General features: G+C 44.7%; 1 protein-coding gene across 1 annotated transcript in view; it reads right to left on the reverse strand.

Annotated features, from left to right (window-relative positions):
- Window positions 1–2,756: 2,756 nt before the first annotated feature.
- The window catches only part of LOC146796341 (cryptochrome DASH-like), a 97,784-nt gene continuing 79,716 nt past the window's right edge, over window positions 2,757–20,824 (reverse strand). The window contains exons 12-14 of the mRNA XM_085628864.1: window positions 11,393–11,512; window positions 7,191–7,367; window positions 2,757–3,158 (exon numbers count right to left, since the gene is read on the reverse strand). Of these exons, the coding sequence (XP_085484990.1) occupies window positions 3,048–3,158; window positions 7,191–7,367; window positions 11,393–11,512 (408 nt within the window). The 3' untranslated portion in view covers window positions 2,757–3,047. The remainder of the gene's footprint in view (window positions 3,159–7,190; window positions 7,368–11,392; window positions 11,513–20,824) is intronic.

Below are 20,824 nucleotides of genomic sequence, written 5' to 3' on the forward strand. Positions count from 1 at the left end.
GGAGGCCCCAAGGTTTATTATATGCTGATGATACACTTCTTTCAAAACCCCCAAATGATTTATGTAATCTTTTGGAAAGATTTAATCTTTTCTGTAAGAGTCATTGCCTGGAAATAAAAGGAACCATAACTAAATATATGGTGTTCAACTCGAGAAAAAGAGCAAAGGAAACGGTATCCCTGGAAGGAAAGGTACTAAAGAGGGTTTCTGGATTTGACTACTTAGGGGTGAGACTTACCGATGCTCAAACCTGGAAAGATCGGATTGAGAAAAGCTCACTAACTCTGAAGCATCTATCTCTGGTTTGCTAATAGGGCCTCAACTTATCCTATCTCTCTGGCCCTGGAGATCTATAAGGCGCAAGCCAGTGGAGCAGCCTTCTACGGAGCAGAACTGTGGGGCATTTGCAGGCTAGATTCACTTGAGAAAAGCGAGAATCTCTCTATCAAAACATTGCTGACGCTCCCAACGAGTGCACCGCTACTCCCTTTAAGACTTGATTTAAATTTAAATTCAATTACTAATATAGCCAACTTAAAACCAATTTAATAAGGATTCGCATATGGACAATATAAGAGTTGGTGACCTTTAGAGAATGTCTTTGGGATATATTAGGTAATTTTTTGTCACACTCAAATTCTTGCCTATGTTATATAAAAACATGATTGAGTAGGCTAGGATTGAGTGAGTATTGGTTGCATTACTCCTCAGTTCCAGCAGGTGCTTGGAACTGATCTAAGTACTAGGTTCACTGTTTTTAAAACTCAACCTTTCTGATCGTTTTTTGGTGGTCTAGTGTGAAATTCAATTTGAGAAATTCATAGATCACATTAACCATCAATTTGCTAGGACCTTATTTATCAAATGTATATTAGAGATTCTCCCTCTTGTCATCTTTAACTGTTCATGGACCACAAACATCAATTTAACTAAGTTATGCCCTATGGGTTGTCAGATAAAAGAGAATGGAGAGCACTTGTTATTTTTTTGTAGAGCTTACGAGAAGCAACATGCTCGGTGGATTATCCCGCTCAGTCGTACTCTGGGAATCAGGGATCGACCTAATGCACTGTATTTATGAAAGACAGACAATAAAAGCTGTATTGTTTTCTTGATTTAAAAATATTTACAATCAATCTGGCATATAAGATCAAAGAAGTTGTCATATCCTGATTCTTAGACATGCCTCAAAAGCACAATGCACTTCAGATATTAGAACCCAAATTTATTTTGGCAGGTCTTCACAGCAGACAATCCTGGCACAATAGGGGGTTCACTTTACATAATTAGGCTTCCCTGTTAGAATTTTTAAGCAATATGATCTTATAAGAGAGAAGGGGTTGATAGGTAATTGATCTGGGACAGATGAGCACATTTTATACTTCACTGGGAGTTTTTCAATGTCTTCCGGAGAGCATGGCGGACCCTTTTGAGGTTTTTGCTGACTGGTTTTAGACTTTAGTAATTCTGCCTAGTATTGTCTCTCTTTTATTCCTCAGTATGCCTGAGATGTTGTAGGGATTCAACAAATCATATTAATAGATTTTGTAATTTTATGAGCCGTCAGTATGTTAATGTTTTCACATGTTTTTATGTGTACTTTTATGGTTATGTTGACCAAAATAAAGTTTGATGACCATGATGATGACTCATGGTGCGAAGGCAATCCACGGGGGGACCTGGCACTAACTGGTGCTAGTTACCCTCCTTCCTCCGAGATAGGTTCTGACTTTGGCAGTCAACAGGAAAGGAGTGGCTAAAAGGCTTTCTACCAGGGATTGTTCTCAGTCTGAATAGATTTCTATAGAGAGAATCTCTTGCATCTAATCTAGTCTACAGTACATCTTTCATCCACACACAGCATGTTGCCACATATCTGAAGCTTGCTTTGGGAGGATGGCGAACTCTGTGGTTTCTTACAGAAGGTCTGCCTCCATTTCAGCTTGCAAGTGGCTGCTGCTACAAATAACCCTAGGAAGTTTCCCTCTACTCCCCGTCTATGCTAGGGAGCATTCAGTTCTACATACAGAAGATCAGGCAATCCATCCCAGAGGACCTCTCTCCCACTCACCGAAGGAGCTTCAGTTATTAGGGAGGAACCCAGGGTCTGAATAATTGTTCACAATCCTCCTAGTCTCTGTCAAAATGCCACCTGGAGGTTTGACTCAGGTTCCATTACCATTCATCAGCAGCAACAATGTGGCTCTGGCACCCAAATATCTCTCTACTCACTGTGTGGCCTTTGACCAGGAGCCCCCTTTTCATGGGTTGCTCAGCACATCACATTTTCTGTATGCCACAACTTTGCAAAACAAAAGTCCTATCTTTGAGGGTAGCAGTACACCCTTCCTTTACCTTGCCACTGTATATAGTTACTTGTTGCAATTTCATCCAGGTTAAAGAAATACTTTGTGTATTGGTATTTGCAATTTGGAACTCTTTTTGCAATGCGTTTGTGCAACGGTTAGGCTACATGTTATCTCTCTATCTGCAAGCAGTGGGCCACTGCTTTTAGTCCGTAAAATCTCAGAACTCGTAGGTGGGGCAAATCACGTATATAAATCCACACATGAATGTGAGGATCCCTCTACATAGTTCCCAGGAAGCGCTTACACCTTGTACTCAATTCACATCACCTTTGCTGGACCAATCACCACCAATGGGAGTACAAGTGGAAAACTAATCCCGATCGAGCCTGGAACATATATTTCCTCTCTTTATGTATGCAGCTGAAAGGAAAAGCAGAAATATTCCCATTTCGTGTTGGCATTTGCTCCTTTTGCTCTTTACTATACTTTATTGAAAATTAGTAAAAACGTAACCTCACAAGAAAAGTCAGAAGCCAATGTTCATAAAGTAACACAGTTCAATAAAAAGCAATTCAACCGGTTGGTGGGAGGCACAAGGCCCACCAATGTGTTAAAAGTCTTCCTTTTGAGACAGTCTTTGCAAGATCCTCTGAATTTGCCTGACTGCTGAATCAGGAATATTCAATCAACATGATAGTAACAGGTCCCCAAAGTACCAACAATGGCAATCAATGATGTCTAGTGCAGATCCTTGTTGCGGGAAAAGTAAAAATCAACTCCTCTGTTTTTGTGTTGTTTCGGGGTGTAGGGCTGTCCTCTTGGCCTTCTGCTTGATGACCCTCGGTCATTCTGTGGATAAAAGAAAACAATAATTTTTGTATTAACTGTTTTATTCTTCATAAATTCGACCTCACCTACATCCAACCATTTATCCTGGAATCCCCCTACAACAACATTCTATGCTGCTGCCAGTCTACGCCGCTGCCATTCTACAGGGTTCCATAACCACTAGACCGCAACTCTACACATTGTCGCCCCTACATCCATCCATTGTGATAGATATATAGTAACACAATTATTATTAATCTCAGCACCAATAGGTACCAAATAACAACATAAGCATTAGATACATATACGTTAATTACTACATCTGTTCCCTTCCATGTTGCTCCGGAGTTGAGAGAGAGTTGTGGTACTGTGCGAATGAACACAAAAATCTGCCTCTGGGTGGTCACTAATGTACAAAGGACCCTGTAGCTCTTCTTTATATTTACACCCTACAAATGGCATCAGTGAATGTGTCATCAGTAGGCTGATTACATTTTCCATACTTGGCTTTAACATCACCTTCAACCTGAGAAGTAACTAATTGGTTTTCTCTCTCTCTCTCTCTCTCTTCTGGTCTGCATCTCATTTAAGAAGCTAACATTTTACTAATTTACCTGCGCGGATACCCATTATACAGGGCATCCATCTGCAGCAGAGCACTGTATGTGGATGTCTCAACTGGGAGTCATGGTCTGACTAGAAGTACATCAGAGCCCTCATTATATAGAGATTTTGGGCCTCATTACGAAGTCCGCCCGACAACGTTGCAGAAAGCAGCCACCCGACCTTAGGTCGGCAGTTCCGACCGCACTATTACGATGCGACCACAAACATGCATTTCACAATGGAAGATTGTGCGGCAGGCGGAAAAGGCCCGCAGCACTACCTTTCATTGAAAAATGTATGTTTTGAAACACATCACGGTGCCTGAACATGGTGCAGGGAGGTTTAGGGGGGCACCACAGGTGCCGCCAGGCTGAAATGCAAAGGCCCAAGTGGGACGGGGGCCCTGCTATGGGGCCCTAAATGTCACTTTCCACAGCCTTTCCATTGTCAGAAAGGCCGACATGTTATGGCTATTGGAAAGTTACATCATAATCCCGACGGCGGAGCCACCGTCATTAAGGGATTATGCAGACTTACCGACGGGCTCCTTGAGCCTGTCAAAACCACGTCGGAATCCGCCTACAGGTTTAAACTCCGACCGCCGTCATCCTAATATTTTGGTAGGACTTTAAACCTACCATGTCGGGCAGAAAACCTCCAACCACTGGTTGGAGGCTCTCCGCCCGACATTGTAATCAGGCCCTTTATCGGGTACTACGTACATTCCATCATTCATTTAACTCTTGAGCATCCATATTCTCATTATGATATAGCTAGTACCTACAATGATACTTGGAATCAGGGTTCGTTGTGCCCGTTGTTGTAGCTGCACACAACAGTAAAGGGTATTTATTTGAAATCATGTTCCTACACATCTCAAAGTATCACAATATGGATGATTACACAGTTGCGATACTGGCTAAAGATTTTCTGCAACTAACAATGGAGTGTTAGCATAATTCTGGCGACATGGCTTCCTCAAAGGACAGCTGTTTTCCAAAAGGGATGTAGATGTTGCTGACACCATCCCTTTAAGTGTCTTTGTGTAAAATTCTAATTATTTCATCAGAATCCACAATGATGTATTTGTGTGTTGCTGCTTTTTGGGTCAAGGTTATTCCTCATCTTGGCATTCCCTAGTTCAAGGCTCAAGTTGTGTTTTGAGTTTAGACTGTTTTTTTAAATACTCGGTGCTTCAGCTCTAGGCCATTCTTTGGTTCAGGCTGCTTTATATGTAAGGTTGAGGCATTAACTTCAGGTCCCAAGCAGCCGATATATATGTTGAAGTCTGGTTTCTGCTTCGGAAGGCTAAGGGGATATGGCTAAGTGTAGAACACTGTTAGACCATTCCTTTTTGTTTTACAGGCAACTTTTGGGAATGGCGTGGGGTGCCTTTCTCCAGACCAGTAACAATTGAAGGCATGGAAGTTTTCTGCTCTGCAAAGTCCTACCCATATCCATCTGCAAAGCCATATTTGTTTTTGCTCTGTGAAAGTTCTTACCTTCTTGATATTTTGTGTAAATGTGGTCGCTATGACAGCCGAGACACCAGATACTGTAGTGGTCCTTCCAACAAAATTGTGAATTGTAGTTGGGGCAATATTTAAATAGAGTATTTTCCACAGCTTTGTATCTAAATTGGTCTTGAATTATTCTCATATAGCCTAATCATTTTAGTCAACTCCTGGATAGCCTCACTGCTTAGAAAGCCTCCTCTCAGTGGTTAACGGCCCGCCAGGTTCCATTGCTCTTCTATGTGGATGACCTGTTTTTCACCCCTTCTCAGTCCAATTATAAATAAACCTAAGGTAGAGTTTCAGTCTTTATCCGGATGCAATGTGTGTACTTTGCCATCATGCAAAAGTCCAGAAGCAACTCATGCAGACAAACTCTGCACCAGTGACAGCCAAAAAACCACCCTTTAGTGGAAAATTATAGCAATAATAATTTGCTATTTAGGCTTCCCCGAAATATAAAAATGATGCCCGTGTGGCCTTAAGCAAAAAGTTTGCCCAGTGTAAAGAAAACTCTGCAGTTATCCCCTAATGTCCCAGAAGCCTCTATCACAAGGACTGTGTCGAATGATTTGCAGTGACTGAAGCACCCGCTTTGCTTCACCATCAGCTGATATTTAGAAGAGTAATTTACACTCACCTACCTCTGAGCACAAGCTGTCCCACTCAAGCTCACAAAGTGGTTCAAGAAAGCACTGCATCTTCGAAGAAAATGAAACATGACTATTCTAACAGGAAATGTCAAAGTGCCACATCCAAGTGGGTGTGGGAGGCAAGGTATACTGAAAAGAAGTGCAGTTAACAATGCTGACTCCTATTTGTACCCTGCCCTCCACCCTTTTGTGTTTTCCAGCTGTCAATGGTCGCCATATTTCCATCTTCTTAGGCTGGAAAACCAATAACCAGGAATGTTCTGTTCTTCGTGGTTTTCAGTGGGCAACCATTGTCTCTTACTGGTGACAGTGGGAATTTCAGTGCTAATGAATCCAAATGTGATTCTCTCAGTCAAGTTGCATGTTGTTTTGTGAGCACCAACTATATCCGTTCCTGCCATCCTTGCTCTGTGTCTCAAGATTACCATTTAAGGTCCAAATGGCTGATCAATGTAATAAATTAAGATAGAGTCATACAAGCTCACCAAAGCCTTCTGATTTTATTAAAATGATGTACATAATATACTTACTTCTAACCAGCCCTCTTCATCCATTGGTCTGTAGCTGTGTCATTCACATTTTATTTCCACCCAGTATACCATACAGCATGGGACAGTGGGTTAGCTCACTTCCGCCACTGACTAGCTTCACTGTGAGCTACAGCATTCTGCCTTTTCTGAAGGAGTACATCCAGATGGCAATACATACTTCTTTACAGCCAAAAATATTTTTGCTTTTAACCTGTGTTTTTACAGCTTGATGAGGGACCGGCAACTTCCCCAACAATAAAGCTTTGCAAAATCAACCACAAAACAAGCCTTTGACAAAGCCAAAAGACTTGTAGCCAACGTTAAACCTATTGCTTTTGCCAAATCTTGTTTGGTTTGTATCAGAGGTGATGTTACAGTTGACTGCCTGACTCCGGAAAGAGGAAGAAGAAGAACAGGGCGTAAAGCAAGTGGGTGGTGGACTGGGAGGCAGACTGAAAATTGCTTTCTAAGGGACTCAGTCACAGCTACTGTTTTGCTGTTCGCAGCGCCGACCTATCCATGCCTTGTCCGTAGTCTGGTCTCTAATAAACAATATTACACTGGTGGCCCCAGCATGCTTTCCCTTCTTCCCGCCACTGTCACAGGCACAAGAAGAGATATGGAAGAAGAAATGAAAGGTCAATGGTGGCGGCTCCCTGTGATGTGCAGGCTGGTACCAAAAACTACTTTGAACAGTTTCTTTGAATATATTTTTCAGCATGGTTTATTTTACTGCGATAAGATACTTACAGGTTTCTGATTGATATGTCTACTCCACTCTGGTGCGGTGATGATTGGCAGTGGATAGGTCTCGCCAAGAGACACATTGGCATGTGCCAAAGATGCAGTACTGAGTGCCCAGGGCGTGTGCGCGTCTCCTCCATCTATACCTTTCAATTCTGGAACCCAAAGCCTGATGTACTCTCCCTGCATTAGAAAACAAGGAAGAGGCAGGCATTTCATTCCAGTTTCACATTCTAGGTGAAAGACATTGCAGTACAATAGTAAACCTTAAATGCAATCCTGGGTACCTGTCATCATGTGATGAATGTTCATCAATAGAGGCCGAATTTGTTCTGTTTAATAAGTACAGCCCTGCCCACCGTGCTCAGGCACCTGCTTATTTGAAAATATGCAAATATCTTTCTGGCGTTACCAAATATCTGAAAATTACCAGAGGCTGCCCAGAAATGCAATGAAGTAGGCGAGAAAGTTCCAAACTTTATAATGTAATAATTTTTTCCTCCTACCCTTCGTCAAAAATAATGAAGATAGTAAAAATATTAACCATTGAGAAGAAACACCTGGTAAGCTTTATTGTATCTTGAAATTTAGGTAACAGGTATCCTTAACATCCAACTGAACAGCACAGTGGTACCTGTTTAAAGCCCTTACAATGAAGGAAAGCAGAGATGTACCTACCAAAACTGGCATCTGTAACTGCACATTACATGTGATTATACTGTGTCAACAATCACTTTCCAATCACCGGTGATTAATGTAAATGTAAATGTAAAAATGTAAATGTCAAGGTACTTATAGAGCGCACTGTCAGCAGACGGACACCTTGCGGTGTCGCCTTTGCGGTTTCCTGGCGCTGATACTCATACCGCTGTGGAACCCCTCCTGGCTTTCCCTGTGAAGTGTCCACTCCTGGGCACCCCCAGGGTGAAGCCAGGCATCCTTAGCGCTGTTGGGGCCGGTGTGGAGGCTAAGCAAGCTATTGTCCAGAGTTGCAGCGTGGGGCCCGTGATTAGAATAGGCACCGAGGCGAGAATAGACAGGTCCGAGGAAATTGAGCCCGAGCCCCGCCGAGGCGGGAATCGAACCCTGGTCCCTGGCCAGAACTCTGCTTCAGGGTCTGCCGCTCTAACCATTGAGCCACACTCCTCAATAGCCAAGGGATTAATACCAGAGCTCTCCTGAAGCTCCTGCACCACAATAAACTACAAACCAATCTCTTTAAACTGTATCTGCCCAAACATTCCACATACCCCTCGTTCCATCTTTCTTTTCAATGCGAGTTATACGTTCTCATTCCAGTGATATGTAAAGTGCTCCAAGGCCCTTGTGGCCGAGTCTGCTGTATATAAATACTACTCATACATTAATATTTGTTTCCTTAATTTAGTTGCATTTTATTCAGGAATTCAGAAATTGTTATCGGAAATTCACTTTTTATTTTTGGATTGCTGAGGAAAATGTTGCACCTCTGGTATACATTACTATTTAAAACTTTATTTATTTGTAATCTGGTTATAAAAATGTTATACTGTTTTTTGTTTTGTTACTATGCACAGGGCCAGCCTCGGAACAAAAAGCTGCCCAGGCAAAAATCTTGAAACCAAATAGCTCCCTTTCCTCCCCTCTCTCTCTATTTCTCTGTCTCTCTTTTCATCCATCCATTCCCCCTTCCCACTCTCCCATCTTGCTCGCTGGCATTTCTCGGCATGGTGCTCTTCACAGCATTCATGGTACTGATGGGCGTTGGGTAAGCTGGAGGAGAGTAGGAATGTAGTATAATATGTTATTTGTAAGCGTATTAGTGCACTAAAATGGGTAAAAAGGTTGATGGATTAAAAATGTTTTTGAAACGAGGGTAGCAAGATCCACCACAGGGACTTTTTTAAATTGGCCATAACTTTGTAAGATTTAAAAAAAACTCAGTTGCTTGCAGAGGTTCTGGATCTGGGATTTGTGAGTAGCATGAAAATCATTAGCAGCTGGTGTTGTGGAAGAGTGGTGAGGCGGGGGGGGGTGGTGGGAAGGGGGCTTTGTGGGGTCAAAATACAAAAAAGAAATAAATAAAAAAACGTACCCGCAGCCGGCCGCGTTATGCTCTTCTGCGCCTCTTCAGGCAGGCACAGGCTCCCAGACTCCACTACGGCTAATCCTGACGCTGCTCTCCTGCTATGAGAGCAGCACCAGGATTAGCTTGAGCGCTTTGGATTGGCACTCCCAGGGAGACTGGGCGCCTGTGCCTGCTCTCTCCAACACAGCAACGCAGCTCGGGTTGGAGAGAGCTTCAGTGCGCATGACAGTTTGGCCGGCCTAAGATGGTCGGACAAACCGTCATGTGCACTGATCACAGTGTAGCACCACTCTTCCTGCGCCTGTCATACCCCATGGCCCTGCCTCCAAAGACTCATCTGGAAAGGCAAAATAAAATGATAATACAACAGGTTTATTATCGTTTTATTTTTCCTTTCCTGCAGTTTTGAGGCAGCCGCGGCTGCTGAGAATTTACAAACTGCATCTGCAGTTGGTTAGATGAAGTCTCTTGGCAACAGCAGCATGCGTTTAAAAAAGGCTGGACTGAAAGAGTTCTGGTCCCTTCTAGGTGTACAGGCATGCAGCCCCCGCCAAAGGCCTCCTTTCCCCCTGTTATGCCACTGAGAAGGACTGTCCCATCACACCTAAAAAAAAATGCATTTTAAAGTACTGTCGGATTTATGGGTACTCATTTAAGGCTACAGACGACAGCACTATGTCAAACTTTCAGTTCCTTTAAATATATATAGCACGTGGACATTGATGGTGGAAATAATGTATTGACGACTGGCTTTGGCCCTCAAGGATTAAAGGCACCCACCCGAGCAACCATAGTCTAGCTTATCTAGGTCTTATCTAATCTTTCCTGCCAAGTACACATAGAAGTATCACTCCAATAGCTAAGATTCAATGGCGTCCAGGGTGTCCCAGCTGTCTGCTGCCTCCCACGAACAGGGCTTCTTCATGGCCGAGACCAACTATCGCATCAACGCCTACATAGGGATCTACAGAGGCCTGGACATGACGTCCCTGATCTTAAAATGACGGCTGCCTCTACTTTCGTTTCCTCTGCAGCCTAAATGGCAGCCTCCAGTTCCTTCTCTGGATTGTTTTATATCCCCCCGCCTTCTTTTACCTCTATCCTCTAGTGGGGTCAAGTTCTTCCGCTACTTCACTATGCAACAGTAGCCCATGTATCTATTCAAAATTGTTTTTCCTGAGCGCTGAGACCGGAGCAACATGGCTGATGCCCGGTGAGCTGCTAGACAGCTATAGAGGAGGTTAGCCTTGGTTTCCCCCTCGACCGTCACCTACCCAGCCGGACATTGGGCACAGTTCTTCCTCGTCCTCCTGCTATGGCTCCTACCTCCCCTCCCTCCTACGAATTCTCGCAACATTCTCTTTGTTTCCTGTACCTTACTATGCTCTTGTAACTGATGTAACTTCTAACGCAACGATCCTCTGGTAAAGCGCTCAGATACCTCTGGGTTAGCCAGCGCTACCGTCGATGGAACCCTGACGATACCCCATGGGCAGAAACCGAAACTGTTTGCACTTACCTTTGAGACCGAGTACCCTTGGCCGCTGCCCGGTGGAGCTGTCCTATGCAGCTATTGAGGAGTCTGGACCCGTTGGCCGTCACCTACCCAGCCGGACATCGGTCATTGTTTTTCACGGTTCTTCTTGCTTTATCTGTCTTTCACACTGACTGCTTGGTTCCCCCTGATGGACTTTCCCCCTCCTACCTGCCTTGACTCTATCAGCATTCCCCTCCCATGTTTTCCTTTCCCTCTCTCTGTTCCGCCACGCACTATTAATGCATACTACTGTGCTATTGTGGCTTCATCATGTGTCCTTATGTGCTATTCGCTAGTAACTCTTGTTGTTACTTTGTAATCACTGTGTAACTTATGTCAAATCTTTGTAACTTGCAACTCACTGTTCCTTATGTAAAGCACTCTCTGATACCTTTGGGTCTAGCCAGCGCTATATAAAACTCAAATAAATAAAATAAAATAAAAAAATGATTCAGTTCCCAGTCTCCATAAATCACAAACCTTACTAAAATTACAGATATTCTGATTTGTTCAAATCTGGCTTACCTTTTTGGTAAAGGCGCTCTAGGGAAAGAGAATGGGAGTTTCAGCCACCTCATTATTTGAATGGTACAAGGTACTTACATTCCCATCATAATCCAGGCCCTGTTTGATCATGTTGAACTTCCTGTCCTCTCTTGGATCATTCCCGATGCCAGCACTATACAGCCAGTTCCCATAATTGCTGCAAACGTCATAGTCCACCTTAAAGGCATATAATGCTTTTGTTATATTAAATTGAAAAACAAACACACCATTAGGTACAGTGTAACATTGTTTTTACAATTACAAATTAACCATTAATGTGAAATTTGTAGGCTTTGTTTTGGTAAGCAAAAACAAACGAATTATGGATTTTGATCCAGTGCATCCTTTCGCTGGACTCATTTGTGTCACACTATCAGCTAGATATGGCATTTCCATCCATTTCTTCAGTATTTTTCATGATATTAAGCAGTGACATAGCATTCAGAGTAAATTATGTGATGCTCCATAAACACATACAATATTCTGTTTCCATTATCAAATCAATCATATTGAAAGGAACTTTTGAAACAATTGATCAAGTTTAGTAAAAAGCAAAACACTTGTTGTAATGAGAAGTCCAGCAGCCGAGGTGTATATTGTATATAAGATGGTTTATTAGTCTTAGTTGCTGGTAAGTAATAAGCTCCAATAGTAAGCTTCAATGAAGAGCTATAGTAATGAGCCCCACTAGGAGCAGCCTCCCTGCTGCTCAGCCCAAAATCCAACTGACATTCACAGGCACACTAACATTCCAATGCACCGCCAAGCACCAACATTCCATACAAACACTCGTACTGGCTGAGCAGCAGGTATAACACATCTCCCCTTTTACGGAAGAAAAGATCAACATTGCGACTACCAAATGAACATCTCGCAATTTGCATAAGAAGGGAAAAGGAACATGCATGTAAACAATGCCAGAATGATACGCAATGCATATACCTAAGAGATCATGCATCTAAAAGCAATAAAAAAAGAGCGAAAATAATGCGAATAACAGATGGACATATCACAATCTGATAAAGAAACAAGAAAACAAGCATGGAAACGTATTAGATGCAAAGGCGATAAACGACCACGCATGTAAAAACAATAAATAAAAGAGCGACCATAATGGGAATAACAGATGGACATTTCACGCCAGCCCATAATCCAACTGACACTCACAGGCACACCAACTTTCCAATGCATCACCATGCACCTACATTCCACACAAACACTCATACTGGCTGAGCAGCAGATATACCAACACTATAAACAAAAACAAAAAAATATATTCTGTTATGTCAGGAGGTGAAAGGTAAAATCAATTGTGAGCACAAGGTACAGTGGCAAAGGGCTTGTGTGTGAGGTGACAAAAGGTAAAACAAATTGCAATGTCAGTGGGTGAAACAGTAAAGCAAATGTGAGCAGAGCTCTGTGAGCCACAAAATTCATAGTGAGAGATGAGCCAAGGGTCTTGCTGAAAATGAGTCATGCAAAAGAGGGCATTTTGAAATATGGAAGTACTGTTCTACATCCAGAGAACATGGGTTATGGCAGCAAAATACCCGTTTTACCCAAATGGAATATCAGTTGTGGATTAGATCTGTTTTGTTGGGTTCGAGGAAAAGCGAGAGAGAGAGACAGAGAAAGAGAAAGAGAGAGAGAGAAAGAAAGAAAGAAAGAAAGAAAGAGAGAAAGAAAGAGAGAGAGAGAGAGAGAGAGAGAGAGAGAGATAGATTTCCAGACCCTCTGTCTTCCAGCTATCACCTAAAGAATTAATACTGTGTTTGAACCTGGCTGGAGCCAGTACACCAAACGGTGGAACTTTCTTAAAATCTTTTGTAGCTAGAGACCTGTGATTATCACAGCATACCCAGCAGTACTTTTAAGGAGCGGCTGGAGCTTCCACTCAGTGTTACAGGATTTCACATTACAAAGAGACGCTACACCCAACAAGGGGTAGTAAGACTTTTGTAATCCAGGACTAGAGTGTCTGACAGCCAGCTTCCCAAGGTGGTGAGGTGCCATCGCCCCAGAAGGCTGCAACCTGTTGTTGAGTATCTGCAATGGGTAGGGCGCTCCAGAGGTGAGAGAAGGGCACTGGAGGTATTCTCGCAACGTGCTGTAGACTTTGTTGAGATCCAGGGCAGCAGGACCACTTCATTAAGTTGGTTGGCTATGTTGGGACCAAAAATAGAGAAGCCGTGCCGGGAAGATGCGGGATGGAGTGCCCCCATCCTCAAAATTATGTCTGTCTGCGTCAACATGCATGTGAACCCGACTTGCAACCTCGACAGCTTGCCGGGACTGACTGCTCCAATACTGGGACAGGTGCCGGGGCAGAGGAGTGGTGCTGGATGTGATGCTTGCAAAGCCTAGCACAAGCAGCTGTGGAGACTGAACTGCATCTGTGGCCCAGGTAAAGCTGTAACTGCTCCACTGGTGGAACTGGCTGATCCAGGAAAGGGGAGGCTAGAACCAGCTGCACATTGATACAAGAGACTTACCAGAGGTAGGGTGCGATAGCTGCATCCAACTCCAACTCCAAGTAGGCAGTAAACAATGTCATTTAAAGCAAGGCACACCTACCAGCTTTGTGAAAGGGTCAATTCATTAAAGTATAAAAAGCATGGGGCCTATTAGCTTTAGCCTGGGGTCTGCAGATCAGCATATATAGAGCAGACCTACTGGTGTTGTCAAAAATTCACCTCTAACTATAATCAAATTACAGATTTACACATTGCAATGTTTAATAATAGTGATTGTCACAAATTTTCAATTAAGCATTTTTTAATAAAAACATGATTTTGAGTCTTTTTTTGTTGTTGTTACACTTTTCAGGCTATGATGTACAGTCAAAGAAAGAACCACAAGGGAGCCACGCCTTCGAGCTGAAAAGCTTACAGCTCCAGCACAGAGTGATTTAAAAAACACATGGTAAGCTCTCGTGGGGTCATGGATTTGTTGACCCAGGAGAAATACAATGTTCTCATGTTGCTGGGGGGCTGCTGTGCTCCATGCAGGCCTCCAGAATATTATCAAACAACTTGGTGGTGTCCCTGTCTCTTCTAGGGGCACTACCAAAATCATAAAAATACGACTGAAAAGCCCACGCTGGACATTATGGGGCACTTCTTGCTGGGGCAGTGAATAATCAGTGGCTCCTGCTGCTCATCTAGGATTCTTCTTTTTCCTGATTTTTTAATTTTTTGTTCTTTACATTTTTTTGGGTGCCCTGGTCAGGGCCGGACTGGGAACCAAAACTGGCCCTGGTAAAGTGCTCGGCCGACCCCCTGGGGCTTGGGGGTGCCGCCGAGATATTTGCCAGGGCTATGATGCAAAAACGGCCCTGTAACAAAAACGGCCCCCAGGGGCCCAAAACCGGCCCCCACCCGTGCGGCTCACCAGGGGATTGCCCGGTGTCCGCTACGGCCAGGTGGGGCACCCACATATTCTTTGTATTTTTTGGGGTTTGTTGTGAGTCCTAAGGTCTTTGTGGCCCCGCCACCACCCATACCGGCTGCCGGCAGGGAGCCAGCAAATATGTTTCCCCAGGGCACCCACAACTTCCACAGCGTTTGGGGTCCCGGAAGGGAGCCCCAATGCCCTTGTGGGCCCTACCAGCTCCCCACCCAGCACCCAATTTGGTGCTGGCGGGAGCCGGCTGCTTGCTTTGATCCCCCCCGGGCCGGAGCAGCATTCTCTGCTCCTGGCCGGGCAGGAGCAAAGTTGTGTTCCCTGCCTGGGAAAATGCAGGTAGGGGATGCCCGCACTCTGCTGGGCAGGAAACAACAGTGTCCCAGTGGATGGGGTCCCTGGGACACTGCTCGTATCGGGCTCCGGAGTCCCTGGGGCTGATGTACGGCTCAGGGAGGGGAGCCGCACCACACCCCCTCCCTAAAATGAAAGTCTAGGCTTTGGGGGATTGGGTCCCTGGGGCCTCTAACAGGTTAGGGGAGGGGGCCGCATGCCCCCTCCCCTAAATTCTATATATGGCCCCAAGGGATGGAGTCCCTGAGATTTCACCAAGTTTTGGGGAGGGGTTGCGCATGCCCTTCCCTTAAATAACAAGATCCTTAATGGGGGATGGGGTCCCTGCGGCCTCACTGGGCTCAGGAAGGGGGGATGCATGCTACTCTCCTCTAATAATAACAATCAGCCTCAGGGAATGGGGTCCCCGGGGACTTTTTAAGGCTCAGGGAGGGTGCCACATACCACCCTTCTGACTAAAATATAACAAGCACTGGCAAAGCCAATAGGTCGTGCCTATGTGAGCGCTATTGGCTTTGCCAATATATTTAAGCCAGGTAGATTGGAGCGGCATAGAGTTGATTATAGTGGCGTACAGTAGAGAGACAGAGTTGTGTTGCACAAAGTGCGGTGGAGTGGAGTGGAATAGAGTGGCGTAAATTAGAAGGGAGTGGAGTAAGGCGTGGAGTGGCATAGAGTAGAGCAGGTTGAGTGGAGTGGCATAGATTAGAGTGGAGTGGTGTAGAGTAGAATGGCGTATAGTAGATTGGGGTAGTTGATCAGGGTGAGTGGAGTGGCGTAGAGTAAAGTGGGGTAGTGGAGTAGAGTGTCATGGAATAGAGTGGAGCAGCAATGAAGTAGAATGGCATTGGGTGGTGTCGAGAGAAGTAGAGTGGAATGGCATAGAGGGGCAATGAGTGAAGTGGAGTGGCATAAAGTAGAGTGGAGTAGAGTGTAGTGGAGCAGCACCGAGTGGCATGGAAAGTAGCAGAATGGAGCAGAGTGGAGTAGAGCGGAAATGAGTGGTATAGAGTGGAGAGGCTTAGAGTAGAGTGGCATAGAGCAGAGTTTGTAGGGTGGAGTGGCCTAGAGTAAAATGATGTGGTGCAGAGTGGTATGGAGCAGAGTGGAGTGGCATAGAGTAGAATGGTGTAGAGTGGGGTAGAGTAGAGTGGAGTGGTGCAGAGGGGCGTGGAGTGGTGTAAAGTGGCATAGAGTGGAGTGGTGTAGAGTGGAGTAGTGTAGAGTGGAGTGGAGTGATATAATTGTGGGTAGCCAAAGCATCAAGAGAGACAGCAGATAGAGTGAGATATATGCCTGTGTTAAACATAGGGAAGTACATTGCACGTAATGAATTATACCGTTTATAAAATAAAAAAATAGTGCGTTGCAAAATGACATGGAAGAACAAAGAGAAGGAAGAACACATGTGCCTGGTCCATGCGCCAGGCAGGAGTATACACAAGAAAGGATGGGAAGCCTATAGGAGCTAAGCAATCGAAAGATTGCAAATGAGAGCGACCACAAAAACAACTAATGGTATGCTGTTGCTGGGTTGTAAGCCCACTGACTTGTAAACAATACATCTCACAACACAGCACATGTACTGTGTAGGCATGACCTAAAAATGGCCCTGGCACACCCTTAGGGCTTACATTTAAAAAAAAGTGCTGGAGGCCGTGTTTCTTTTTCTTGGACGCCCCGGATCCCCGCAGCTTCAAAGAAATAAATTACCTTTTTAGCCCCAGGGGAAGCCTAGTCTGATTTTTTCTACAGGACAGGAGACTGAGTCCCAGAGTCCCAAAATGGCTGCTGCCTCATCTTTGTCGATGGGGTGGCAGCCAATCAGATCTTATATTAAGAACTTTCGACTCCACTGATCCTCCACAGCGTGAAATTTACAACGTTTTTTAACTTTATTTTCTCCAAAACTACTGACGGATTTACACAAAAAAACCATGATTTCTGGACCAAGACCTAGCTTTCTTACAAAAATGGTGAAATTCCGTTCAGCCATTTTGGCTGTATCTGTGTCTAATTTTCCTATGGAAAATTGCATAGGGAAAACGCATTTTGGGATCCCCCTAAAGAGCACCCACCGATCATCGAGAAACCTAACCTGAGAAACAGAGTTTGAAAAAAGGTACCTCCAATCATAGAATGATGGAGAAAAGATTAAGAGATAAACGCTGAAGAGCATTGCAAGAAAAACAACAAGAACGGTAAGAAGAAACTGCTGAGAATCTTGATAGATATACAAGGCATCCTCTGGAAAAATGTAACAAAGAAGTTTATTGGAGAGAAAGAAACAGTCAAGTACAACCAAGAAGGTTGAACCAGGTCACTAAGAAGGGTGTAGGTAAAATGCAGTGACGTACAAGGTATAAAGGGACAAACGACCATATGTGCAAAACACACACATATATATATCTGAAGTAAAAGACATCTACAAGAGACATATATATAAAAGCAGAGAAATATACATCAAAAGATAAATGCAATAAGGATAAATATGCATATACATTATATAGGGATATAATACATAAGGAAAGATAGATATTCTCGTAGACACACAAGTCATACAGGGTACAGCAAAAGTATGCCCACTCCTTCGAAGGTCACCTACATTATCCGACAGTGAGCAGGAAGACGAGAAGTGGAAGAATGATGGACATTCCAAGAACAGAGGTAACCAGGGAAGGACATAGATAATACATCCTACTGTTACAAAAGAAGAAGTTACGCCAATAACTGAGGTGGAGACAGAAAGACAAAGCTGGAAAACAGCAACACAATGCCACATAAAAGAGTAGGTTGTGAAAGCATCCCCCACTACATTAAAAGAAGGGCAACTGTCCAAGAACCAGCACCACAGACTGAGGGAGAATGCCAGCAGGCAGTAACAGGTTAATAAAGAATAACCAGCATGTGGAAAGTCCACTATGAAGAAGACGAGCACCAGGGTGAAGCAAAAGGCTGGCGGAAACTAAGGGCAACACATAGCCAATTTTGACAATCACACAATGTCCAACCCATGGAAGCTTAAGAAACAGATAAGAAACCTGACCAACGCTCCATGGAAGCTTGAGAATGGGTAATAAACCTAACCAAAGCGCTGGACGAAAACTGGGAGTACAGAGCATGAAGGGAACAAGCCCAGGAAGGGGAAAGAAGCCCCCCCAACATTGGATTACAGTGCAGAAGCAGCAGGAGTACATAGTTGGACAGAAGATAGGTTATGCCCAAAGAAAAAGTAATGAAATGAGTAATCAGAGACACTGTATAGTTTAAAATGTTTGTTTTTAACTAACGTGCTCTAAGGTGCAGTACTCTATCCAATAAGAGCAGCATAATGCATAAAAACAATATAATTAGCATTGTTACAATTCCATATGGCACAAAAGAGGAAATCATATTATAATGACAGTGGAAACAGGACTATAGCTCCTTTTACCACCCTCCCCGTGCTCATGAGCTAGTTTAGAATAATTATAGAAGACCTCTGAGCTTTGTCAGCGAGACCCCATACCTACGAGATCAGATGCAGTGAATTACATCTCAGGGTCAGCACAGCTCTTCTATGTTGGAAAGTGCCTTCTCATGCATGTGATGCCATATTATAAGTACCCGAGTTTCAGTTGGGCCGCTGTGCTTCATGTTATGTCTATGTGCGTGGGACTGACCAAAGCGAACCAACAGCATACATTGTTATTCGACCTTGAACAGGCTGTACAGACAGAGAGCGCGGTGCCTGGCTGGATATGCAAAAGTTAGACAGTTCTCATGTGAAGCAGCGCCAGCAAAGTATTTCACGAGAACAGAGCCATGTAGTGTTGTGAGCAAAAGTGGCAGAATGGCAGCCAAGCCTATACTACTTATGCTAACTTAGCAATGTCTGCTGTTAACCCCATTTCCTCACTACAGAAGGGAGAGAAGTACTCCATCCTATGAAGTCTGATAGGAGCCTAAACTGGGGGAAACAAATTGTCCCCAACAAACCTAGTACAACAGTTAATACTCAGTACCACCATGACTATCTCTGAACTGGCGTAAAGTCGAGTCAGCATGCATGCCAAAAAGGGAGGCGCCATCAAAAGGTATGTCAATGAAAGCAGTTTGCACAGCCTCTGAAATTCTGGAGGTACGAAACCATGCACACCAATGTAGAGCTATGGAAGAGGCCATAGCCTGACCAACAGAATCAGTGGTATCCATACTACAGCGGATGCTAAGTTTGGCAGCTTGTTGCTCACCTCATACCAATGGAATAAGAGCATTCCAGCTTTCCTCCAGAAGGGAGGGCAGGAGGCACTCCACTGAGTTCCACAAGGCATGGGAGAAGTAGACAGGGACACAAGAAGTGTTCAGAGATCGCAGAGCTAGAAGAAGAAAAATAATACCTATCACAAGCGTCAAGTTTCCTGGCCTCTCTTTCCGGAGGGACAGGAAGATAACATCAATATTGTGGGTGGCTAAAGCAACCTGTACTACAAAGCCCTGAGTAGATGGATGTCTAGTGACACAAGACGGATCCTCCGGGGCCGGGCGATGCCTGTAAGAAATAGAGCAATCCACATGGAGCGCTGTTTCAGGTTTAGCCCAAGCACCCAACAGGATATCAAAAAGGCATTCGCTATAAGGAAGGGAAGGCTCTACGTTAGACTGGTCAGGATGTAGAATGCCAAGTAAAGTGTCTTTTGACAATTCCGCAGAAGGAAAACTTGATTGAGCATGTCCGCCAGAGCGAAACTCACCTCCTAGCCAAACCAGCAGGAGACAGGAGGCTGGAGAAGATTCGAAGCCGCTGGAGAAGATTCGAAGCCACTGGCTTCGCCCAAGTCAAGTAACCAGCTAGACTGCACAGGGGGTAGAACCATGTCCGAAATGGGATGGGGACACACCACACCTTCATTAGTGCCTCCACAACCATGCTTCACAGAAGGATAAACCAGAGGAAGGGCTCCAGAGAGGAGAGTAAAAGAGTCAGTAACGATTGACTCCATCGGCGCCACATCCGACGTCATAACCGACGCCGATCGATGCCGAGAAGGCGACGACTCGACATCGGAAGGAGCGCTGAGGGACGTTGACAGCACCACTATCGGAGCCGGCAGACAAGAGCCCGACGCTGACATCGGAGTCGGCAGACCAGAAGCAGGAGTTGAAGGTGGTAGCCTTGACGAGCTGTCCACTGGCATCGCTACTGTTCAAAAACTGGAAGGCGACCTGAAGCCGAGGGAGAACCCGCTGGAGGGGACACAGGCATGACCTCATGCACACCTGTGGGGCCCAAGGGCGCTCCAGAGTAAGGTGACAACCCAAAAATAGAATGAACAGATTGATAACATTTTCTCATCTGGGTCAAAGCCCCCTTGGAACCAGGATAGGTGGGGAGGTGCAGGCCAGACTCGTGCCCGACACTTCAACAGAAGAGCGAGGACCAGCGGTAGGCGACGAAAGTTGCAGGCACAGCAACTTCCACCACCTACGCCGAGACTTACCTCTGGATGTCGAAGGAGAATGACACCTGTGAGAGTGGCTCCTAGAGCGGAAGCTCGGTTGGTCTGCAGAGTGCATAAGGGACTGAGGTCGGTGAGAATGCTTCGATGACTGTGACATCCACACCGCAAGGAGCTTCATGCGACGTTCTCTTCGCACCTTCAGTCAGAGCTGACTACAAGAGTCACACTCGTCGGAGTCATGGGGCTCACTCAGACACCACATGCAAACCGAGTGAGGGTCTGTGGTGGACAT

Source organism: Triturus cristatus, chromosome 10 (genome assembly GCF_964204655.1).
Source record: "Triturus cristatus chromosome 10, aTriCri1.1, whole genome shotgun sequence".
Taxonomy (NCBI): Eukaryota; Metazoa; Chordata; class Amphibia; order Caudata; family Salamandridae; genus Triturus; species Triturus cristatus.